The sequence below is a fragment of the Stomoxys calcitrans genome, chromosome 5, assembly GCF_963082655.1.
Source record: "Stomoxys calcitrans chromosome 5, idStoCalc2.1, whole genome shotgun sequence".
Classification (NCBI taxonomy): Eukaryota; Metazoa; Arthropoda; class Insecta; order Diptera; family Muscidae; genus Stomoxys; species Stomoxys calcitrans.
The window spans coordinates 52,381,852-52,408,728 of NC_081556.1; the positions used below are offsets into that span (position 1 = coordinate 52,381,852).

At 39.0% G+C, this 26,877-nt stretch overlaps 1 protein-coding gene across 1 annotated transcript; it reads right to left on the bottom strand.

Annotated features, from left to right (window-relative positions):
• Positions 1-21,431: 21,431 nt before the first annotated feature.
• LOC106087479 (odorant receptor 45a-like) lies at positions 21,432-26,613 on the bottom strand. Its single transcript, XM_059369770.1, has 5 exons — positions 26,268-26,613; positions 25,999-26,185; positions 21,781-22,246; positions 21,559-21,714; positions 21,432-21,491 (listed from the first exon to the last, which is right to left on the bottom strand). Exons 1-5 carry the CDS (start codon positions 26,611-26,613, stop codon positions 21,432-21,434), a joined length of 1,215 nt encoding a protein of 404 aa, XP_059225753.1.
• Between the last annotated feature and the right edge of the window lie 264 nt (positions 26,614-26,877).

A 26,877-nucleotide genomic window follows, 5' to 3' on the forward strand; every position in this document is an offset into this window, starting at 1 on the left:
TGGCCACAATTTTGGTCCGAATTTAACAAAATTTTGGATGGAATATTTTTTGATGTCCCAATAAGTGTGCTCGGGCTGAGCTGATTATTAATTTGAATCTCATACAAATTTGGCTGTCCCAAAATTTCCTTTATAGGGTAGAGAGGTGATAAAATGTTGAAAAGAGTGTGAGGATATTAATCCGCCCCATACCACTATGGACATATATCTAATCCAGTAATCTGCTTGTTGTGCTCTCGAATTACTGAAAAGTAACCTTGAATAAGAAAATCTAAGTCAAGAATTTTGTGCTCCTTACAAAATCCTTAATTGTCTTCCATACCACGCCCCTAAGTTGGTTAATGTTTGGTATTATGTCCCATCCTAAATGCCGGTGTCTGTTAGCAGCAAAAGCCGGGCATAGGGAATGCTCTAACGTCTCATCATCTTCCCCGCATGCTCTATACATGCTATCACTTGCAGCACCGATTTTGCATAAGTGAAATCGTGGGTCACGATACCGAAAGTTATACTGACCTCCTGCTTACTCCCTTTCAATAAAGCCCTCGTCTTCCTACGATCCGGATCTCCCCATAGGATTTTCGTCGTCCTACCGACCGTTTCGCTGTTCCACAGGTTCATCGCCCACGCCCTTTACTCGGACTGCGTCGACTCGAAAGGCTCGGGCTAACCAAATTTATCTGATTTTTTCAATTTCTATTTTTATACCCTCCATCATAGGGTGGGGGGCATACTAATTTCGTCATCCTGTTTGTAACTACTCGAAATATTCGTCTGAGACCCCAAAAAATGTCGTCGCGACATTTTATGTTGATCTAGCCATGTCCGTCCGTCTGTCCGTACGTCCGTCCGTCTGTCTGTCAAAAGCACGCTAACTCTCGAAGGAAAAAAGCTAGCCGCTTGAAATTTTGCACAAATGCTCCTAATTAGTGTAGGTCATTTGGTTTTGTAAATAGGCCATATCGGTCCATGTTTTGATATAGCTACCATATAAACCGATCTTGGGTCTTGACTTCTTGAGCCTTATCCGATTGGAATGAAATTTTGCACGACGTGTTTTGTTATGATATCCAATAACTGTGCCGAGTATGGTTCAAATCGGTTCATAACCTGATAAAGCTGTCACATAAACAGATCTGGGGCCTTGACTTCTTGAGCTTCTAGAGGGCGCAATTCCTATCCGATTTGGCTGAAATTTTGCATGACGTATTTTATTCTTACTTTCAACAACTGTGTTAAATAAGGTTCAAATCGTTTCATAACCTGATATAGCTGCCATATAAACCGATCTGGGATTTTGACTTCTTGTGCCTCTAAAGGTCGCAATTATTATCAGATTTGCCTGAAATTTTGTACGACGGATTCTCTTATGACCATCAACATACGTGTTTATTATGGTCTGAATCGGTCTATAGCCCGATACAGCTCCCATATAAATCGATCTCTCTATTTTACTCCTTGAGCCCCCAAAGGGCGCAAGTCTTATTCGTATTGGCTGATATTTTACACAGGTCTCGAACATATAATTTAATTGTGGTCCAAACCGGATTATATCTTGATATCGCTCTAATAGCAGAGCAAATCTTTTCTTATATCCTTTTTTTGCCTAAGAAGAGATGCCGGGAAAAGAAATCGACAAATGCGATCCATGGTGGAGGGTATATAAGATTCGGCCCGGCCGAACTTAGCACGCTTTTACTTGTTTATATTTCATCATTTTCTTGGTATGGGTAACGATAAGAATTAATAGAAAGATTTTCTTAAAAAGAATTTTGCTAATTTTGGAATAGCAGCTGTGTACCTAATTCAAACATCTTCGTTGCAGTTTTTCTGCAGCTCCCAATTTTTAAGTAAACTACAAAAAAAAAGAGAAATAAAAAACGAAAGACTTAAGCAACATACTTGTTTGTTGTGGCTATCATTTGGTCGTTAGGTCAATTAATTAGTAAATGTGTGCACGTTCTATTGAAAACTTAAAGAATTTTTCCCAAAATGAGCATTTAGTTAGACAATTTGATTCTCGTTCTCTCCGCCCCCTCTGTAGTTAATTAAACAATCAATATGTGATGCAATCTCTGCATTAAGAATAGCAGTAGATATAAAATCTTCAATTAGACGTCGCGCTTTGGTCATTAGGAGAAAATCTGTTTTCGACAATGGCTCAACGCAAGTGGCAGACATTAGCGCTGATATTTTTGTTAGAGGCTACACTACGTGTTTGCCACATTTGCCATATTTGCCAGGGCAAGAAACCAATTGAAAAATCTGTAGATGGTATACGCGTGTGTGCATGGATGAAATATAGAAGGAAAAACAAAATAAAAACTAAAACTAAAATCATTGACTAAAAGTCACTGACCAAATACTTGGACAACACATTCTTTGTTGACCATATTCCATGGTTGTTGTGCTGGCTGTGGTGGCAATGGCTGTCACTATTGGCCCCTACTTCATCAGCACGTACGCACATAGCGTACTTTATCCAACCGTCCATGTCGAAAATGGTTTGATGACCATTTTTAACTGCTCACCACCATCACAGCTCAGAGAAAACAATGGTCAAAGAACAGTGGTTTTGAAAAAAATTATTTTTAAATTTTCTATTCATTCGCCAATACGAGTATTTGTTTGACATTAACAGTATTATCTCACATAAACAGTATGCAATGGATTGCAAATGCAACGTGTGTGTGTTTTTTCACAGAGGCAATGCGGATTTATATTCATAAGTAAAAACGTGAACTTAGCACATGCCAAACCTTGGGAACCCACCATCATTAATACTGATAAAAATGTACAAAAAGAAAAACTAAATTAAAGGGCATCATTTTACTTTTCTTACCAAATTTATGTTAAACCAGGCAAAAATTTAAAGTTTTAGGAGCCGTGGAAGGCTAATCCGGAGGCTATTTCATGGTAGCTATATCACATTATAACCTGATTTGGGCAATACTTACCATGGTTGTTGAAAGTCATAACAAAACAATTCGTGCAAAGTTTTGGCCAAATCGGATAATAATTGTTGTTGTTGTTGTCGCAGCAGTGTGTTATATACTGAGGCGGCAGCCCTTGCCGATGAAGAACTCCATCAGGTCAATCCGGTACGTACAACCTGCTGCCATGGGATTGATAATAATTGTGTCTTGTAGGGGCTCAAGAAGTCATGTCGAAGGACCTATTTATGTGGGAGCTATACCCAAATCTGGGACGCCACCGTGGCTCAGAGGTTAGCATGTCTGCCAATGACACCGAACGCCTTGGTAGCCGAGTTGGTAGCGTATTGCCAGTGCGGGGGTTGTGGGTTCGATTCCCACAATAGGCCTTGGTCAATCGTTGCTGTGGCATTACAATGGACTTATAATTATCTTAGTGAGTCTGTATAGGACTGCCACTCTTGCCTAACCTATCCCCTCACTAAAGTTGGGAAGATTTGTGAGGTAAGTTACTATGCTAAAATATCTCTACCTAGTGGGGTCGCTTGTGGCATGCCGTTTGGACTTGGCAAAAAAAAGGAGGCCCCACTCATTGATATGGGAGAATATGAGGCACTTGCATTGACATATAAAGAATTTTCAAGTGCACAACAAAAAGAGTTTGGCAATGTAGATGTTTTTGTTGTTCTTTAGCATTGATGATTAGTTTTTATCGGAATAAACGAAATAAAGGCTTTCTTCTCTCTTACTGCGCTAAGGAGTTAGAGGACCTGTTTGAAAACAAAAGCGTGCCCTATACCGTACTCAATGGCCGTTGGGTTTGTAGGCCACTTAAATCAAATTGATAAAAGTGATAATAAAGATACATGGCTTTTAAAAAACCGCGCTCCACCATTTCAGTCAAAGTGTTTTGAATAATAACGCTCACTTGCCCAATTTTTATAAGTTCTTTCCTATTCTTTGAATAGAAAGCATTGAATATGATCTCGAGCTACACGATGTTCGAACAAGTAAAAAGGCGTTAAGTTCGGCCGGACCGAACTTTGGATACCCACCACCTCGGGTATATATGTAAACCACCTTTCGTCATAATCCGGTAAGAAATTCATAATTTATGCCCCCTTAGCAGCTATATCGAAATATGGTCCGATTTGGACCAAATTCGAAACGAACAGCGAACTAATAAGCCCAAGTCATTGTTCAATTTTGTAGAACAAAATATGGGTAATTTTGGTAGCCATATCCAAATATAGGCCGATCTGAACCATATACCACACGGATGTCAAAAAACCTAACATTCACTGTGTCAAATTTCAGCGAAATCGCATTATAAATGGGCCTTTTATGGGCCCAAAACCTTAAATCGAGAGATCGGTCTATATGGCAGCTATATCCAAATCTAGACCGATCTAGGCCAAATTGAAAAAAGTTGTCGTAGGTCTATATGGCAGCTATATCCAAATCTGGATCGATTTGGGCCAAATTGCTGAAAGTTGTCGAAAAGCCTAACGCAAATCACTGTCCTAAATTTCGGCGAAAGTGGACAATAGTGCGCCTTTTATCGGCCAAAGACCTTAAATCGAGAGATCGGTCCATATGGCAGCTATATCCAAATCTGAACCGATCTGGGCAAAATTAAAGAAAGATGTCGGAAGGCCTAACACAATTCACTGTCACATATTTCGGCGAAATCGGACAATAAATGCGCCTTTTATGGGCTCAAAATCTTAAATCGAGCGATCGGTCGATATGACTGCTATATCCAAATATGGATCAATCTGTGCCATATTCCAGGATGATGTCGAGGGGCCTAATTCAACTCACTGTCCCAAATTTTGGCGACATCGGACAATAAATGCGCCTTTTATGGGCCCAAAACTTTATAAAGCTATCGATCGGTCTAAATGGCAGCTATATTCAAATCTGGACCGATCTGGGCCAAATTGAAGAAGGATGTCGGCTGGCCTAACACATTTAACTGCCCCAAATTTCAGTAAAATCGGATAATAAATGTGGCTTTTATGGGCCTTAGACCCTAAATCGCGTATCGGTTTATATGGGGGCTATATCAAGATATAGTTCGATATAGCCCATCTTCGAACTTAACCTGCTTATGGACAAGAAAAGAATCTGTGCAAAGTTTCAGCTCAATATCTCTATTTTTAAAGACAGAAGATCGATAGATGGCTAGATCGTCTTAGATTTTTACGCTGATCAAGAATACATATACTTTATAGGGTCGAAAATGGATATTTCGATGTGTTGCAAACGGAATGACAAAATGAATATACCACCATCCTTCGGTGGTGGGTATAAAAATCACGAAAAGATTTTGAAGAGCTCAAACAGACAAAATATAGAATTTATTTATTTATTTAAGAAAATTTATAAGCGTAACAAGTAAAAGCGTGCTAATTTCGGCCGGGCCGAATCTTATATACCCTCCACCTCTTTATTGACAAACAAAGGATAATGGATAAGAATTGTTATGCTATTTCAGTTATACCAAATAAGGAACAGATTGTGGCTATACTTGGTTTGGCTGTTGGAGATAAAAGTGAAATTCGGTTTGCCAAATTCCAGCCAAATCGGATAAGAATTGCGCCCTATAGTGACACAAGAAGAAAATTTTCGAGTTCTGTTTATATGGGCGCAATATCAGGTTATGGCCCGATTCAAACCATATTTAATACTTATGTTAAAAGTCATACAAGAATTCGGTGTGCAGCTAATTTCAGCCAAATCGGATAAGAATTTCTCCCCTTAGAGGATGAAAAAGTATAATCGGGAGATCGGTTTATATTGGAGCTATTTCAGGTTATGAACAAATTTAAACCAAACTTGGAGCAGTTGTTGATAGTCAAACCTAAACACTTCTCCCAAATTTCAGCCAAATCGGATAGTTATTGCGCCCTCCAGCGCTCAAGAAGTTAAAAACAGAGATCGGTTTATATGGGAGCTATATCAGACTATGAACCGATTTAGACCATACTTGGTGCAGTTATTGATGGTCAAACCATAACACTTCATTAAAAATTTCAGCCAAATCGGATAATAATGAGCCCTCTAGAGGCTCAAGAAATCAAGTTCCGAAATCGATTTATATGGCAGCTACACCAAAACATGGACCAATTTGGCCCATTTACAATCCTAACCGACCTCCAATAATAAAAAGTATTTATGCAAAATTTCAAGTCCCTAGCTTTACTTCTATCTCCTTCTCTCCTTTATTCATATGACCTATATCAAGAAAAAGAAAAGGTGGCAAGCTTTACACCCCCTTTCTATGGTGGAGGGTATAAAAATTACGAAATTCATTAGGTCCTTAGAACTTTATTAAGGTTTATTGTTTTTAATTCTGATTTCTTTTAATATTTTTCCTTCAAACCACTGTGCTTCAATCGAAAAAACTAATTTCGCAATCCACTGTGACTGGCTAGTGAACGCATTAATAAAAGTGCGTTTATTTATCATTTTAGGAACGAGTAGCACAATTTTTTATTAAAAGCCTTAAATCGATCTATCGATTGCTTGGTCGTTAGTGTCGGCTAAATATGAAACGTTGTAATAAATTTCGAAGACCGTTCACCAAGACAGCACTTATGACAAAAAGTACTAAACCTAGTCTATCAAAACGAGTAGACACTTTAATACCAGTACAAAATGTCAAAATATGGCAATGGTGTTAAAAGCCAATCGATATTCTCGTTGTTTTTGAAAAGGCCTTCATAGACGGGAGCATGATTGGTTTTTACAATTAAGAAATTCTTTGGTTTTTTTGAAATTTTTATTTTTTATTTAATATTAATTTCTAGTTTTTGTTGTTGTTGATTTATTTAAAATGCATACTAACAAAGTCACCGAATTCCAAGGTGATGTATTAAAAAATTGTGGGCATAATAATGGAATCCCAATGCAGTTTTATAAAAATCTTCTTTTGGTTTATAAACAAAACAAGAAACAGTCCTAGCAACATTGATTTTTCACCACACACATTTACTAAATGGACTGCAGGCAACTCCTATTAAAATAAAAAGACATAAACAAGTAAGAGTGTGCTAAGTTCGGCCGGGCCGAATCTTATATACCCTCCACCATGGATCGCATTTGTCGATTTCTATGCATTTTGCGCCATCTATAGGCTCAAGAAGTCAAGATCCCAGATCGATTTACATGGCAGCTATATCAGGTTAAGTACCGATTTGCCCCATACTTAGCACACTTATTGGAAGTCATAACAAAACACAGCATGCAAAATTTCAGCCAAATCGGATAATAATTGCGAGCTCTAGAGGCTCAAGAAGTCAAGATCCAACATCGGTTTATATGACAGCTATACCAGATTATGAACCGATTGATACTAAACACAGTTAATGGAAGTGATTCCAAAACCCTATGTGCAAAATTTCAGTCACATCGGACTAGAATTGCTCCCTCTAGAGGCTCAAGATGTCAAGATCCAAGGTCGGTTTATATGGCAGCTATATCAAATCATGGACCGATTTGGCTCATTTCCAATCCCAACCGACCTACACTAATAAAAAGTATTTGTGCAAAATTTCAAGCGGCTAGCTTAACTCCTTCGAAAGTTAGCGTGCTTTCGACAGACAAACGGACGGACGTACGGACAGACAGACGGACATGGCTAGATCGACTTAAAATAACATAACGATCAAGAATATGTATACCTTATTGGGTATCAGACGCATATTTAGAGGTGTTACAAACAGAATGACGAAATTTCTATACCCCCATCCTATGGTGGAGGGTATAAAAAAATAATTTTAATACCCACCACCCTAGGATCGAAATATCAATTTCCAACCCGACAAAGTAAATATATTTCGGATCGTGTCTGTCCGTCTATCCGTCTGTCTGTTGTCATCATTCTACATCCTTCAAAAATTGAGATATTAAGCTGAAGTTTTGATGTACGCAGGTTAAGTTCTTGAACGGTCCAAATCGGACCATATTTGGATAAAGCTACTATATAGACCGATCTGCCGATAAAGGGTGTGAAGCCCATAAAAGCTTTATTTTTTATCCGATTTCACTGAAATTTGAAAAAATGAGTAGTTTTGGGCTTCCCCACATCTGACCCAAATATTAATCACATCGGATTATATTTAGATATAGCTGTCATATAGACCGATCTGCCGATAAAGAGTCTGAAGCTTATAAAAGCTTTTTTTATTACCCGATTTTGTTGAAACAGTGAGTTATTTTAAGCCTCCCGACATTCGACATCAATACGGTTGAGATCAGACTATATTTGGATATAGCTGCTATATAGACCGATGTCCCGATAAAGGGTGTGAAGCCCATTAAAGCTTTATTTTTTAACCGATTTCGCTGAAACTCGAAATGGTGAGTAATTTTAGGCATCCCAACATACGACCCAAATATGGTTTAGAATGGACTATGTTTGGATATAGCTGCCATATAGACCGATTTGCCGATAAAGGGTCTGAAGCCCATAAAAGCTTTAATTTTTATCCGATTTCACTGAGATTTGAAACAGTGAGTTATTTGGAGCATCCCGTAATCCGACCTAAATATGTTTTAGATCGGCCTATATTTGGAAATTTGAAATGGTGAGTAGTTTTAGGCATCCCAACATACGACCCAAATATGGTTTAGATCGGACTATACAGCGGTCAAAAAAAGTATTCATCATTAGCAAAATTGATAATAAATTCACTTATTTTGGGTAATTGAAGAAAATTTAAAGTAAACAAATAATGCAGTTTTATGCAATAGTTTATTTTTCGTAATATGTTTTAAAATAAATTCAAAAAATAAATTTAATTAGCGCAAAAAATGCAATTTTATATAATAACACCAAAAACAGAACAAAAAAAGTATTCATCATTGATGTGCTATCATCAAAGTCAAATTCAAATATTATTTGGGAATCCCCCTTTTCTGTTTTATTTAGTGAAGGAGGCTTTACCCTTGACAGCAAATATTTAATTTCATTGAAAATATAGTTTTTGTCAAAATGGGTCGTAAGCAAAACGAGGTTTCTGATGAGGTAAAAGTTTTGATAATAAAACACCACAGGAATGGTTTAACTCAAAAAACTATCAGTGAAATATTAAATAGACCACGATCTACTATACAATCCATCATCAGAAAGTGGACAGAAACGAAAACTGTTGACAATAAACCAAGATCTGGTCGACCAAAAGCACTTTCAGTTGGAGATGTGCGTTGGCTAGTGCGGCAAGTTCAGAAAACTCCGAAGACAAATGCGACCATTCTTCGTAAAAACACTATGGAATATTTAGGGAAGGAAGTTACTACACAAACAATTCGAAATACACTCAAAAGGCATAGTTACAGAGGAAGAACTGCACGTAAGAAGCCCTTTATAAATAAAATAAACCGAGTGAAAAGGCTAAACTTCGCAAAAATGTATGTAAAACAGCCCGAATCATTTTGGAAAACAGTCATTTTTGCAGACGAGAGCAAGTTTAATCTTTTTGGGTGCGATGGAAAGGTCATAGTGTACAGAAAACCAAATACAGAGCTTGAAGAACGAAACACAGTTGCTACTGTAAAACATGGTGGAGGTGGTTTAATGGTTTGGGGGTGTATGGCGGCTTCAGGAGCGGGAAATCTTGAAATTATTAATGGAGTAATGGATCATAAGTATTACATTGACATTTTAAAGAGGAATTTAAAAGATAGTGCTGTAAAACTTGGGCTTGGTAATAACTTTCAATATTATCAAGATAATGACCCCAAACATTCTGCTTTAAATACCAAGATGTGGATGCTGTATAACTGCCCCAAAGTCATTAAAACTCCTCCTCAAAGTCCCGACTTGAACCCAATTGAACATCTTTGGGAACATCTCGAACGCAAATTGAGAACGCGCAATTTTTCGAGCAAGAGTCAAATGCAACAGGTGATAATGGAGGAATGGACTAATATAGACCAAAATATAACCGCTAAATTAGTCCAATCGATGTCAAACCGTTTAAAAGAAGTTATAAGACGCGGTGGTCGAATAACAAAGTATTAATTTTTTTAAATTATGTTATTTATTTTTTTGTTTTTTTGCAATGATGAATACTTTTTTTGTTTAATTTTTTGTGTTCAGCTGTAAAATGGCCCTTTTTGTTCCAATAAATACATATATATCACACAAGCACTACTGCATCATTAGTTTAATATGTTTTTATTCCAATTGTCTTTTGTAGACTTATTAAAAAAAAAACATTGAATGATGAATACTTTTTTTGACCGCTGTATTTGGATATAGCTGCCATATAGACCGATCTGCCGATAAAGGGTCTGAAACCCATAAAAGCTTTAATTTTTATCCGATTGCACTGAAATTTGAAACAGTAAGTTATTTGGAGTCTCCCGATATGCGACCTAAATATGGTTCAGATCGGACTATATTTGGGTATAGCTGCCATATAGACCGATCTCCCGATAAAGGGTCTGAAGCCCATAAAAGCTTCATTTATTACCCGATTTCGCTGAAATTGGAATCAGTGAGATTTTTTAAGCCACCCGTCATCTGACCCAAATATGATAAAGATACGATTGTATTTAGATATATCTGTCATATAGACCGATCTGCCGATTAAGGGTCTGAAGCTCATAAAAGCTTTACTTATTACCCGATTTCGTTGAATTCGAAAGAGTGAGTTGTTTTAAGCCTCCCGACATCCGACCCAAATATGAGTCAGATCAGACTATATAGATATAGCTATCATATAGACCGATCTTCCAATTTAGTGTCTTAATCCTATAAAAAGAAGATTTGTTGTCTGAAAATGTTACTTGTAAATGGGTTCTCGGGACCTGAATAAAATATGATCGAGACCAGCCCCTATTAAGATATAACTGCGGATACCGTAGTGGAGTTGTAATAAAATGGGATGATTCTTATATCCTCCTTGAAATTGGTCCAGATCGGTCCAGATTTGGATTGTGACGAAAGGGGGTTTACATATATACCCGAGGAGGTGGCTATCCAAAGATCGGCCCGGAAATTTAACTTGTTTTCTTAGGTTTGTGAGAATATTAACTACGTCATTCTTCATTACAATATTGATTTCAAGACGTTCAAAGTCGATTTAGCCATGTGCGTCTCTCTCTGTCGAAAGCACGCTGAATACATAAAAATTTGCTCATAGTATTCTTTTATTAGGTAGGACAGTTGTGAATGCTAACGAGTCATACCAGCTTGAGGATCCGTCCAAATCCTGATATAACTGTCATATAAACGAATCTTCCGATTTCACATCTCGAGCATCTTGGAGCCGTCACTTTTAATAGATTAGTCTGAAGTAATGCAAGTACTGTTGTCAAATGTCAAACTCACTTAGATATTTTAGTCTATTGTGATACAGCATGGACATGAGAAGGAGATGCCTTCCAGTTCCTACTGCTTAACCAACTAGATCTCTTTAAAAATTATTCTTTTTCTCAATGTAGGAGCGGCACACAAAAGACGTTCTATAGTTTTCTACACCTGCAGAAATCGCTACTTACAACCTATTAGAATGCTTTCCAATCAGACAGAGACCTGTCATGACGGACACGATGAGTGAGACTTTAACTCTCGTCAGCAATGTATTAGACCTCTTCAAGTTAAGATTAGGACGCATAGTCTTGGTGCGTTCACAGCCCCCAAATTTGTATGCCCACAGATTCCAGTTCGTAAGATAGGTCTTAGTCTTGCAAGCTCGTCTGAACTTTACAAATTTCTGGCATATCTCTGTGGTCGACATCCAGAACTGGTGAATTTATTGCCAGCCTGGCTGTCTAAGAAGAAGCCAATCCATCACTCTTTTATTGCAAGGGTCTCCGCTTGACACACACTACAGTGATCTGTATGCCCAATTCCAGCTATTCGGATCCAACATAGTGGTCCAGACTCGAACCATCCGTCTTCGTTCCTTCGTTTACCATATTTTATCAAATAGCTGTTTAGACGAAATGTAACCGCAACACGTAAGAACTGTAACACTACTTTTTCCTAGAGACAATGCCTCTGGAATATACGGCAAGCAGAATATATCTCCCTAAGCCAGTATATCGCATACAATGTGTAATTCGGCCGGTTAGGGTCCTGGAGTTTTAAAGAAGTGAAATCATTTGTCAACAAAAGAATTCTTGACTCAGACCCCGACGAAAACGTATCATTATTCGGTGACACTAAGTCCGTTGGAATGTTTCCGGGAAAATATGTACCCACGTACATATTTTCACTAGGGTCTTCCGTAGCTAAAAGGGGTCGAATGTATCTCCTGCATCTATCCGTGAAGCTGTAGGATTTGTTCTGAGTCTTTTTTACAAGGGTGTAAAGTCTTATTGAAGCTGCATCTGCAACCCTTTCTTAGATCAACCAGTTCTGCGGACCACCCCCATGGTGTGTTCTTGGTTACTAAAAGTATAGAAAATTTATTCATTCGTTAGTTCCTTAAGCAAAAATTTGACGATACATTGGATATACGTTGCAATAGACTCTAGATAGGTTGAAGGAAATATATCTTAGGGCAAAGATTCCTGAAGGTCACCTTTCTTGGCAACAGCCTGCAATGACGTTGTCGGCTACATATATTCGCTGTCAAAGAATATACAATAGTAACATTTCTTCATACCGAGGGTGCTTACTTAACTTACTTACTAGTTAATAACAAACTTACTAATTACTAACTTACTTACTGGAGGCCACCATAGCGCAGAAGTTAGCATGTCTGAGTACAGCGCCGAACGCATGAATTCAAATCCTGGCGTAAACATCAACAAACACCCCTTACTAATACTGGTTAATGTGAGGTATCCAACCAAGTTGAAACTTCTCTACCAAGTTGTGTCGCTATGCGATACGTCTTTAGGACTCAGCATTAAAAAGAAAGTACCTTATCATTGAACTTAAACATTAATCGGACTGCACTCATTGATATGACAAAAGTATCCCCTGTTCCTTAATGGAATGTTCATGGGAAAATTAACTTTACTTACTAAAATATACATTGTGGAAGGCTTAGAATCTGTAGGTCTAGAAAGACAGATTTAAAGAGGGATACCAGGAAAAGGTGTTTTGCCTCCATCTGATGAGGCAAGTCAAGCCACGTTATAGGACACCACAGGCCTACAGATCACCGTAGCACCAAGACTAGCATGTCCGTCTTTGACGCTAAACGCCTTTCTTGGCAACAGCCTGCAATGACGTTGTCGGCTACATATATTCGCTGTCAAAGAATATACAATAGTAACATTTCTTCATACCGAGGGTGCTTACTTAACTTACTTACTAGTTAATAACAAACTTACTAATTACTAACTTACTTACTGGAGGCCACCATAGCGCAGAAGTTAGCATGTCTGAGTACAGCGCCGAACGCATGAATTCAAATCCTGGCGTAAACATCAACAAACACCCCTTACTAATACTGGTTAATGTGAGGTATCCAACCAAGTTGAAACTTCTCTACCAAGTTGTGTCGCTATGCGATACGTCTTTAGGACTCAGCATTAAAAAGAAAGTACCTTATCATTGAACTTAAACATTAATCGGACTGCACTCATTGATATGACAAAAGTATCCCCTGTTCCTTAATGGAATGTTCATGGGAAAATTAACTTTACTTACTAAAATATACATTGTGGAAGGCTTAGAATCTGTAGGTCTAGAAAGACAGATTTAAAGAGGTATACCAGGAAAAGGTGTTTTGCCTCCATCTGATGAGGCAAGTCAAGCCACGTTATAGGACACCACAGGCCTACAGATCACCGTAGCACCAAGACTAGCATGTCCGCCTTTGACGCTAAACGCCTGGGATCGAATCCTAGCGAGAACATTAGAAAAAATTTTCAGCGGTGGTTATCCCCTCGGCTATTAAAAGGAGGCGCCTTGTTATTGAGCGTAAACTTGAATCGGACAGCACTTATTGATATGTGATAAGTTTGCCCCTGTTCCTTGATTTGATGTTCATGGGTAGATTTGAAAAAGCCCGTAGACCTATAAGCCTTAAGTTCTTTCTGCTTAAAACCCGAGCTGCTCAAATACAAAGCTCATGCCTAAATCCAGGAAAGGTTTGTAGAGACTGCCTGCATGGGGTTGTGCATTATATATGCAATAGAAGTATTCTTCGATGGTAAGACGTACACATTGGCAGTTTGCATTGGCATCGAAGGAGTTTTTTCAAGATGTTCAAACCGACACACTGATCGAATCATTAATCCAGTACCAGATAAATTTTGGGTCCCACGGCATAGATATAAATGAGAAAGTGGCATAGGGCACACCACAAGAGGGCATTTTATCGCCACTTCTATGGGTGACAGCCACAAGTGACCTGAGAAGGGATTTGAACCCGACTCTGATGTTATAATACTTCTAAGGGCTTAGGATCCGAATCAGCTATGCAGAAAAGCCAATAGGGTCTTGTAGATGGCATACGACTGGGCTAGACCTAGGGGTATCAAACTTAAGGCGATGGGAGAATAAATGGAGTATAGAAACAGGTCATCCCATCACTGTATAATCGAGGCGACGATAGGAAAAGCGAAAGGAATAGAAGAGGTTTCTGATTAGATACTTGAGACGATATTTGTGGTCGAGTGCGATGCACTGCTGCCAGCGGCACAGTCTTGGATTGACGGAATTCTGGTATTACCAACTGGAAGATCATGCTATATAGATGGATCCACGATAAAAGAGTGGGTGGGCCTTCGGGTCTACATTGTGAACCCACGGACTGTGATTTGTTTTCGACTGTTTCGATGGAGTTCCGGAATATCACGCACTGCGCAATGGTGAGATTAACGCCTTCTCGGAGGATGGCACGATCCGCATCATTTGGGTGCCGGCTCATAGCGGAGTAAGGGGGAATGGCTTGCAGTGGTTCTAGGAGTGATATATATATATATATATATATATCACTCCTATTTCACATCTCGAGCATCTTGGAGCCGTCACTTTTAATAGATTAGTCTGAAGTAATGCAAGTACTGTTGTCAAATGTCAAACTCACTTAGATATTTTAGTCTATTGTGATACAGCATGGACATGAGAAGGAGATGCCTTCCAGTTCCTACTGCTTAACCAACTAGATCTCTTTAAAAATTATTCTTTTTCTCAATGTAGGAGCGGCACACAAAAGACGTTCTATAGTTTTCTACACCTGCAGAAATCGCTACTTACAACCTATTAGAATGCTTTCCAATCAGACAGAGACCTGTCATGACGGACACGATGAGTGAGACTTTAACTCTCGTCAGCAATGTATTAGACCTCTTCAAGTTAAGATTAGGACGCATAGTCTTGGTGCGTTCACAGCCCCCAAATTTGTATGCCCACAGATTCCAGTTCGTAAGATAGGTCTTAGTCTTGCAAGCTCGTCTGAACTTTACAAATTTCTGGCATATCTCTGTGGTCGACATCCAGAACTGGTGAATTTATTGCCAGCCTGGCTGTCTAAGAAGAAGCCAATCCATCACTCTTTTATTGCAAGGGTCTCCGCTTGACACACACTACAGTGATCTGTATGCCCAATTCCAGCTATTCGGATCCAACATAGTGGTCCAGACTCGAACCATCCGTCTTCGTTCCTTCGTTTACCATATTTTATCAAATAGCTGTTTAGACGAAATGTAACCGCAACACGTAAGAACTGTAACACTACTTTTTCCTAGAGACAATGCCTCTGGAATATACGGCAAGCAGAATATATCTCCCTAAGCCAGTATATCGCATACAATGTGTAATTCGGCCGGTTAGGGTCCTGGAGATTTAAAGAAGTGAAATCATTTGTCAACAAAAGAATTCTTGACTCAGACCCCGACGAAAACGTATCATTATTCGGTGACACTAAGTCCGTTGGAATGTTTCCGGGAAAATATGTACCCACGTACATATTTTCACTAGGGTCTTCCGTAGCTAAAAGGGGTCGAATGTATCTCCTGCATCTATCCGTGAAGCTGTAGGATTTGTTCTGAGTTTTTTTTACAAGGGTGTAAAGTCTTATTGAAGCTGCATCTGCAACCCTTTCTTAGATCAACCAGTTCTGCGGACCACCCCCATGGTGTGTTCTTGGTTACTAAAGGTATAGAAAATTTATTCATTCGTTAGTTCCTTAAGCAAAAATTTGACGATACATTGGATATACGTTGCAATAGACTCTAGATAGGTTGAAGGAAATATATCTTAGGGCAAAGATTCCTGAAGGTCACCTTTCTTGGCAACAGCCTGCAATGACGTTGTCGGCTACATATATTCGCTGTCAAAGAATATACAATAGTAACATTTCTTCATACCGAGGGTGCTTACTTAACTTACTTACTAGTTAATAACAAACTTACTAATTACTAACTTACTTACTGGAGGCCACCATAGCGCAGAAGTTAGCATGTCTGAGTACAGCGCCGAACGCATGAATTCAAATCCTGGCGTAAACATCAACAAACACCCCTTACTAATACTGGTTAATGTGAGGTATCCAACCAAGTTGAAACTTCTCTACCAAGTTGTGTCGCTATGCGATACGTCTTTAGGACTCAGCATTAAAAAGAAAGTACCTTATCATTGAACTTAAACATTAATCGGACTGCACTCATTGATATGACAAAAGTATCCCCTGTTCCTTAATGGAATGTTCATGGGAAAATTAACTTTACTTACTAAAATATACATTGTGGAAGGCTTAGAATCTGTAGGTCTAGAAAGACAGATTTAAAGAGGGATACCAGGAAAAGGTGTTTTGCCTCCATCTGATGAGGCAAGTCAAGCCACGTTATAGGACACCACAGGCCTACAGATCACCGTAGCACCAAGACTAGCATGTCCGTCTTTGACGCTAAACGCCTTTCTTGGCAACAGCCTGCAATGACGTTGTCGGCTACATATATTCGCTGTCAAAGAATATACAATAGTAACATTTCTTCATACCGAGGGTGCTTACTTAACTTACTTACTAGTTAATAACAAACTTACTAATTACTAACTTACTTACTGGAGGCCACCATAGCGCAGAAGTTAGCATGTCTGAGTACAGCGCCGAACGCATGAATTCAAATCCTGGCGTAAACATCAACAAACACCCCTTACTAATACTGGTTAATGTGAGGTATCCAACCAAGTTGAAACTTCTCTACCAAGTTGTGTCCCTATGCGATACGTCTTTAGGACTCAGCATTAAAAAGAAAGTACCTTATCATTGAACTTAAACATTAATCGGACTGCACTCATTGATATGACAAAAGTATCCCCTGTTCCTTAATGGAATGTTCATGGGAAAATTAACTTTACTTACTAAAATATACATTGTGGAAGGCTTAGAATCTGTAGGTCTAGAAAGACAGATTTAAAGAGGTATACCAGGAAAAGGTGTTTTGCCTCCATCTGATGAGGCAAGTCAAGCCACGTTATAGGACACCACAGGCCTACAGATCACCGTAGCACCAAGACTAGCATGTCCGCCTTTGACGCTAAACGCCTGGGATCGAATCCTAGCGAGAACATTAGAAAAAATTTTCAGCGGTGGTTATCCCCTCGGCTATTAAAAGGAGGCGCCTTGTTATTGAGCGTAAACTTGAATCGGACAGCACTTATTGATATGTGATAAGTTTGCCCCTGTTCCTTGATTTGATGTTCATGGGTAGATTTGAAAAAGCCCGTAGACCTATAAGCCTTAAGTTCTTTCTGCTTAAAACCCGAGCTGCTCAAATACAAAGCTCATGCCTAAATCCAGGAAAGGTTTGTAGAGACTGCCTGCATGGGGTTGTGCATTATATATGCAATAGAAGTATTCTTCGATGGTAAGACGTACACATTGGCAGTTTGCATTGGCATCGAAGGAGTTTTTTCAAGATGTTCAAACCGACACACTGATCGAATCATTAATCCAGTACCAGATAAATTTTGGGTCCCACGGCATAGATATAAATGAGAAAGTGGCATAGGGCACACCACAAGAGGGCATTTTATCGCCACTTCTATGGGTGACAGCCACAAGTGACCTGAGAAGGGATTTGAACCCGACTCTGATGTTATAATACTTCTAAGGGCTTAGGATCCGAATCAGCTATGCAGAAAAGCCAATAGGGTCTTGTAGATGGCATACGACTGGGCTAGACCTAGGGGTATCAAACTTAAGGCGATGGGAGAATAAATGGAGTATAGAAACAGGTCATCCCATCACTGTATAATCGAGGCGACGATAGGAAAAGCGAAAGGAATAGAAGAGGTTTCTGATTAGATACTTGAGACGATATTTGTGGTCGAGTGCGATGCACTGCTGCCAGCGGCACAGTCTTGGATTGACGGAATTCTGGTATTACCAACTGGAAGATCATGCTATATAGATGGATCCACGATAAAAGAGTGGGTGGGCCTTCGGGTCTACATTGTGAACCCACGGACTGTGATTTGTTTTCGACTGTTTCGATGGAGTTCCGGAATATCACGCACTGCGCAATGGTGAGATTAACGCCTTCTCGGAGGATGGCACGATCCGCATCATTTGGGTGCCGGCTCATAGCGGAGTAAGGGGGAATGGCTTGCAGTGGTTCTAGGAGTGATATATATATATATATATATATATATATATATATATATATATATATATATATATATATATATATATATATATATATGGAACAAAAGTTTTCTTGGAATATTTATTTTCGACAATTAAAGATCTTTTAGTGAAACACCATTCAAACTTGACTAACAGTTTAACAATATAAGTGCCTTTATCTGAATCCCACATGATCTTTATTGGTCTACGAATTTTAGTTTGGATGCAAGGTGTACTCCATTTTTTAAATACTTCATTTCGGCCAGATATTCTCATGATGTCCGATTTAGTGGTGTTTTCGGGGGAGAGTGGTCCCCCAGATACTTGGCCCCGAAAAATATCAGCATCGTGCTCTTCTCTCAAATACCATTTATTTAAACCCCATATTGCCATTGGCTTAAGAGGAGTTTACAGGATGAGGCGTCCCCCAAACACATGGCCCCAAAATAGCTTATTAAATTCGTTTTCTAATCTCAAATACCTTTCATTTAAGCCACATATGGCATGGTCGAAAAATTATTTCCCATTGGGGGTGTTTTGGGATAGGGGTGATGCCCTAAATACATGGTCCTACCTTTGGATATCAAATTCGTATTCTACTCCCAAATACCTTTATTTGAGCCCCATATTGCGATGGTCACTAAAAAATTGCTGTTTGTGGGGTATTTTTGGAAAGGGGTAGACCCCCAGAAAATTGGTCCCGAAAATGGGTATCAATTCTTGGTCTACCCCCCAATTCCTTTCATTTAAGCTTCACATTGACATGGTCGGAAAATATGCCCGATGTTTTGGGGTGGTCCCCTAAACACTAAGCCCGAAAAATATATCAGCAACGTGCTCTATTCTCATATATCTATATATCATTTATTTGAACCCCATATTGCCAATGCCCCCAAAATTGGATATCAAATTCGTTTTCTAATCTCATTTAAACTCCTTATTGCAAAAGTCAGCAAATATTTCCATAGTCGGCAAACAGTACCGCTTTGGGGGTGTTTTGTGGGATGGGCGGCCACTCAGTGAGTTGGCCTTGAAAATATTTATCGAATCCGTGTTCCACTTTAAAAACCCACTTATTTGAGCCTCATATTGCAATAGTCAGAAAATACTTACTATTTGGGTGGTGTTGTGGGGGTGGGGTGGCCCCACATACACTTTTTCAGAATATTTATATCAGATTCGTGCTTTACTCCCAAAGACCTTTCATTTGAGCCCCATATTGCTATGGTCGTAAATTTGTCCCCTTTGGGGGATGTTTTTGGTGAAAGACGGCCCACCAAACACTTGGTCCCATATTTGGATATCAGATTCGTATTCTTAATTCAAGTACCTTTTATTTAAGCCCCATATTGTCATGGTCAGTAAACAAGTCCTGTTTAGGGGGGTATTTTGGGAAAGGGGTGGACCCCCAGAAACGTTGTCCCACATTTGGATATCAGATTCGTATTCTACTCGCAAATACCTTTCATTTGAGTACCATATTGCCATGGTCGGTAAATATGTCCGATTTAGGGATGTTTTGGGGCTTGGGGTGGTCCCCCTAGCACTTGGTCCGACAATTGGATATCAGATATGTTTTCTTATCTTAAAAACTTTTCTTTTGAGTCCCATATTGTCGTGATTGGTCTAAATATATGTTTGGTAGGTTTTAGGGTTGGGCAGCCCCCCTAGGTACCCCATCCGAAATTTGGATACGAAATTTTTATTTTTAGGGTACTATATGAGAGCATATATTTCGCTTAAATCGCACCACCCATCTTCGAAATCTGGCGTTTCTGAAAATTAGGGTAAGGGGGATATCAAAAAATGTAGTTCCCTATTTTCACCACGGGGTCATTATGCACCATCTGTGAAAATTTCAAGAAAATCGGTTCTGCCGTTTCTGAGTCTATAAGGAACACACTAACGTACAAACAAACCTACAAACACAAATTGATTTTTATATCTTTTAATTTTAGTGTCATAAAGTGCAAAATTTTTTTCTAATTTTCTATCATCAGCTGAAATTTTAACTATTTTTAACAAACTTCAGACAAAATGCTCAATTCATTTATACATTCATATTTAAACAAAAAACGTACGGCTTCTGCGTATTCAAATTTGGGTCCGGTCAAACTTATTGCGTTTTTACTTAATAAAGGGTGATTTTTTTGAGGTTAGGATTTTCATGCATTAGTATTTGACAGATCACGTGGGATTTCAGACATGGTGTCAAAGAGAAAGATGCTCAGTATGCTTTGACATTTCATCATGAATAGACTTACTAACGAGCAACGCTTGCAAATCATTGAATTTTATTACCAAAATCAGTGTTCGGTTCGAAATGTGTTCATTCACCGTAACGTTGCGTCCAACAGCATCTTTGAAAAAATACGGTCCAATGATTCCACCAGCGTACAAACCACACCAAACAGTGCATTTTTCGGGATGCATGGGCAGTTCTTGAACGGCTTCTGGTTGCTCTTCACTCCAAATGCGGCAATTTTGCTTATTTACGTAGCCATTCAACCAGAAATGAGCCTCATCGCTGAACAAAATTTGTCAAAATTTGAACACATTTCGAACCGAACACTGATTTTGGTAATAAAATTCAATGATTTGCAAGCGTTGCTCGTTAGTAAGTCTATTCATGATGAAATGTCAAAGCATACTGAGCATCTTTCTCTTTGACACCATGTCTGAAATCCCACGTGATCTGTCAAATACTAATGCATGAAAATCCTAACCTCAAAAAAAATCACCCTTTATATATACTTTATCTTGCGATGGCATTGAAGCATATTTTTTACATTTAAGGAGTGTTTAAGATATTTAAGCCCCAGAGCTGGTATAGATTTTCGCAACGCAAAGTTCGTTTGTAATTTGCCTTTCAATTACAAATAAAAAACATTTATGATTTTTATTTATTTAAATATAAAACAGTTGTAGTTACTTGGAGAAATTAAAATCATTAGTCATCATCTGCCATAGTCAATAGCATTGTTATAACCGACGCCGTTGTTCTATATACCTGTGAAATGATTTTTGCAGTAACATTAGCTATAAATTTTGTATATTGAACGACTATACTAGAATACCCATAGGAATAAAGGCAGGTCGGCTACAAAGAAAATTCCCGTCAAACTGCATCGCCTTTGGGACCTAATCAAGGGAATCAACAATAGTTTTTTATGTCGTACACTTAACTCTTGCCAGCGAAATGATTGGTATATTCCATCAGCCACCGATAAACTCTAAAATGTTAAATTAAAATAATTTAAACTTGATTTTATCGAAATGAGAACTGTTAACGTTCTTACCTCGTTCTGAATCCTCTGACCGCCATAGCAGTACAACATCAATTGAGATGAAACAGAAAGCAAGAAGAATAGATGAAACACTTGACCAACCAAGTCGCCTCCTCGAGCAAACTGAAAAGCCAAAAAGGCCAATTGAATGCAACTAATGGCAAACTTGACGAACACCACCATCCGAAAGAGGTTATTGAATTCCTTCATTATTTTGATGAGGTTTTGATGATAGCTAATGCAATTCGTTAGGATGTCATGAAACTTGTCATCAGATTCCAATCCCGAAGATATACGCAAACCTGCACATTTAAATCGCCAGTTGAGGATGCGGAAATGAGCGCAAATGTTATGGGCAAACCACGAGAATAGAGTGTCGACTACGAGTGTAGTGTTGAACAGGGCATATACAGCAATGATGTCCCACAAATAGGCAAAAATATAGGCGAGATACGATTTTTTGTGATCAAAAAGGTACCTATTTCACAAAAAGGTATTTGGGCTAATTATTTACTATTTTTGTAATTAACAGAATATTGAGATATGAAAATCCTACAAGGCTAGAATTATTAGTAACAAACATCGTTCACCTTTCTCACTGGTTCACAAAATGCATTTCTATCATAATTGAAATTTGTGAAAGTACTGAAATATTGTAAACAAATAACAAGGTAAGGACTGGCCAAATACGGGCAGAGCCGAATTAATTAAAATTTAGTGGAATTTAAAATAAAAAAAATCGCTTAATATTGTGGGAGTTGTAGAAGAAATCGTTGTGCAAAATTTTGTCAAGATCGGTTGATAGAAGTGCCTGAAAAGACTCTAAAGGTGAAAATCGGGAGATACATCTATATGGAAGCTTAATCTAAATCTTAACCGATTCCGACCAAAATCCGTACATATTGTGGTAGTTATAAAAAATCGGTTGATAAATACGCTCCAGAAATGAAAATCGGGCGGTACATATATTTAAGAGCTTTATCTGAAACTGAAACGATTTCTGTGAATTTCAATACCAATGTCGGGATTGCAATTATGCCCTGAAGACGAACACATGAAGTGAAAATCGGGCGATACATATATATGAGAGATATATAAATCTTAACCGATTTCTATGAAATTCACAAGACGGTCTCAAGAGTTATAAAAGAAAATTTTGTGGAGATAGGCCAACAAATGATGAAATTAGTGGAGTATTAGTCAAAATAAGACAAAAACAAATGTATATGGAAGCTACGTCTAAACTTGAACTGAATCAGAAGAAAATCCGTACATATTATAAGAGTCGAAGAGGAAATCAAGGTTCAAATTTTAAGATGATAGGTCGATTAATATGCTTGCAAAAGCTCTAGAAATCAAAATCGGGCTATACATATATATGAGAGCTATATATAAATGAGTACGGATTTCCATAAATTCAACACCAATGTTGGGATAAGAGAATCCTTGGTGCCGAATTTCCTGAGAATTGGTTTACAAATGACTACATTATTGCAATATTTGTCCAAATCAGACGAACATATATATATGGGAGCTATATGCAAATCTGAACCGATTTTTTTCAGTTTCAAAAAAGTTTTCAAAAACGTTGTCTGAGCCAAATTTGAAGGCCATCGGATGAAAATTGTGATCTGAAGGTACCTACCATACGATGAAGACCTAGTGAGAGTGGGGCGACGCTAATGCACACCACAGTCTCTTGGCAAGAACGGATACCATCGATAGGGGTGAGGCACCTTCTGATTACATTTTATCCACGGGCTTAGTTGTATGCAATAGGGGCAATGCCCCAGCTTTCCACAACAGTATCAGGGAACAGTTTATGGATGTAACGCATGTGAAAAACAGTGAATAGGTGAATGTATTGGGTTGGAGGGCACCCGCCCAGTGCTCCTTTTCCTATCACTATAAGATATGATTTCAGTTCGAGCACCATATGGGGAGTAGGAGACTATACAGAAACCCAAGAAGGACCAACTAGGAGAAGTTCAGGGAACAGTTGTAGAAGCTAAGCCCATCGGGGGGTCTCTGGAGGACACAGGGGAACTGGAGGCCGCGGTGGATCGTGTCACGAAGTGCATGAACGAGGCCTTTTTGTTGGCATATACCGAACGAGTACCGCCCCGTAAAACCAGCGAGTTATGGTGGTTACCTGAATTGAATAACTGCAACAACTTCTCAGGAGGGAGAGCAGGAGGCTTTTTAATAAGGCCAAGGAAGAAAGAGAACAGAGGGCTAGGACGAATAGGCCTTTGACAAGTTCAAGAAGGACACGAGGAAGGCGAAGAGGAGTTTCTGTGTGAAATTCTTTGGCGTCTAGGTTGCCTAAAGTGCTCTCGACGTGAATTACACCGAGAGTTGTCACGAAAAGGTGAAACTTCTGATGGTGACGCATATTCCGGGCGGTTAGGAAGAGGTCTGCGATCAAGATATCGCAATACCTACACATGCGGCCTTGCCGGTTGAGACGGCAAGGCAGAAAGAGTACACAATGGTGGCCTTCTTAGTCGCCGCACGGGGAGTTCAAATTCCCGTCCTTAGATGGGTTCACCCTGCAGCTGTCGAAAGAAGCAAAATACCTTGGCATATCCCTCGATTCGAAACTGTCCTGAAAAGGGGAATACGGAGGAAAGCTGCCGTAAGGCACTGTGCTCTTTTTACTCCTGCAGGAGGATGTTCGGTAGCAAGTGGGGGGTAATCTCCAAGATGATCTATTGGATGTTAACGGCCATCGTGAGACCAGTACTGGCCTATGGGTTATTGGTATGGTGGAGGCCCGTGGAAAAGAGGACTGCGTCGGAGTCACAGAAGCACTTGAATCCGCACCGCAGGCAGGCCTAGAAGCGATGCTGGGTATGCAGCCCTTTTGGGCCTTTATTCGGATTTGAGCCGACAAGGTCACGCTTGGGCTGAGGTGGTTAGACATGCTGTCGGAGGAGACGTGCCGCCACAGTTTGATTCTGGATGCAGAGGGTATAATGAGGAGGATCTCCGACTAATATCGATGGGGATTAGTACCGATTGGGATTATTACAGTCAAGATGTGTAGTGGATTTTTTGGAGTCCCTGGATAGGCTCCGGGTCCACAATGTGATGCTGATATGGGTTCCAGAACTTTAAGGGATTCCAGGAAATGAAGTGGCGGGCGAATACGCCAACAGGGTTTCGTCCGCACCGGGGAAATCAGTCACCGGTCTTGCCTACGTGCCATTTGTCGAGCTACTGAACATAGTATACTCAACCAAATTTGTTAAACAAAATAGCAAATATGTTTGCTTAAACAGCAGTTTTGTCTGCTGAAAATGGAAAAGCAAACATTACTGCCGTTTCAGCAAACATGGGGCTGCTGTATTAGCAACCATTTCTTACATCCTTTTCCATTGGCATATATTTTTAAATATGGCCGAGCTAGATCGCATTTTTGTTCTTGCCCTACTAATGTGTACATGACTGGCATGTCCTTTTGTATCTGAATTTAAAGAAAAAAGATTATGGAAAGTATAAATTCAGTGGTGATTTTAAACATCCACTAAGGTACATATTTACATATTTTTTCTTCTAGCATTCCCTTCATAATTAAGCAGCAGTCATTTTCAGCAAAAAACAGACTTTTCAGCAGTAAGCATGCTGCTTTGAAATTGCAGTACTACTGGTGTAAAAGCAGAACTACTGCAACAAAATTAACTACTAATATTCAGCAGACAGAGTTTGCTTTTTTCAGCTAACTTTTTTTTCTATTAATGTAGGGGTCATAACCGGATACAGTGCTATAGGCCGCATGGCGGCGCGAATGGGAATTTTGACAATGACTTTTTGATGAGAAGTTATCTTGATGAAGATGATAATATCGAACACATGCTCTGTTAATGTCCGGGTCTGCAGGGACTCACGCTCTCCTTTCTGGAGAGGTGGTTATCCCGCGATCTGAGTGATCTTACGAACGCACCTCTCGAAAGTTTCGTGAAATTTGTGAACACGACGGTTCCAACACATCCGACGAAGGGACATACGTACTTGTGTGAGGGATAGGCGGTTTCCAAAGTGATCCGGCTTCCTATTCTTCTTATTTCTTGTATTTATGTATAACCTCTGGATATGGTCTCACATCTTCTTTCTATCCTCTATACTCTACATTAGGTAAACTTTCTCCCTAACTTAATCATTTAATAATTCGTGAATAGTAAATCACTCATTCAGTTATTGTTATGCCAATTAAAAGTCAAAACTTACACGGCTTTCCATGGCATGTCTAGGAAATCCCAAAATCGATATCCTTTCCAGCTATAAAATGCTGCAGTTCCAAATGGCGCCGTTAAGGCCATTATACCCGTTGTTAAAACAATAGAGTAGAAAGCAAGGGAAATTCTGAAATCGCGTCGATTCTCTTCTATTGTAATTTGAAACTCCTCAATGTTGGCTGGAAATATAATATAGGGGTATATTATCTCTTTTAAGCCACCGGTTGTTTTTAGCCATCGGTTGTTTTAAGTTTAACATACCTTGCAAATTCCACGACCATATCTTGTTTCGCAATTTTCTTAGGTTTCCCATATTCCAAATAAAGTGGAAAAATAACACCACAGCCATCATCACTTGCCAGACGGGAGCCAAAACGTCAGTAAACTCATTGACATCATTGCGATTTTGAATGGCATAATTGGTCATGGGCCAGCAAAGAGCGAACTGCAGGATATTAGGAACCCACAGTAAGAATTTGCTAAATACTGGTGCCTTTAACAAACTAAAATCGACTCCTACGGCTATAAGAGTGAGTTTCTGTATTTTAAAGTAGTTGTCGCATCCTTGATATGGCTCCAGAATATCCGCTTTCATCGATGCTATCATAACTCTGACAAATTAAAGGTTGACTAGTTTTATGACTCAACTTCACCTGTAATTGCGATTTTTGTTTGATATTTTTTTGAAGAAATCCATTTCAGAATTGGATTAGAACCTTATCATTTATATAATTTTTATCCAGTCCCCCCAAAGGTAACTTTGATGTAAACAAATATCAAGTTTTTAAAAACTTTTATAATGGCTTTCATTACATCCATTAAAAGTTTCCACATACTTTAATACTTTCCTTTCCGTGTAAATATATGAAAG

Excerpts from the sequence above, each read along its gene's own strand:
- LOC106087479 (XM_059369770.1), bottom strand. The coding sequence starts at position 26,613 with ATGATAGCATCGATGAAAGCGGATATTCTGGAGCCATATCAAGGATGC. Across the intron at positions 26,186-26,267 it reads ATGGTCGTGGAATTTGCAAG|CCAACATTGAGGAGTTTCAA; the intron begins GTATGTTAAACT and ends TTATATTTCCAG. Across the intron at positions 21,492-21,558 it reads ACCTGCCTTTATTCCTATGG|GTATATAGAACAACGGCGTC; the intron begins GTATTCTAGTAT and ends ATCATTTCACAG.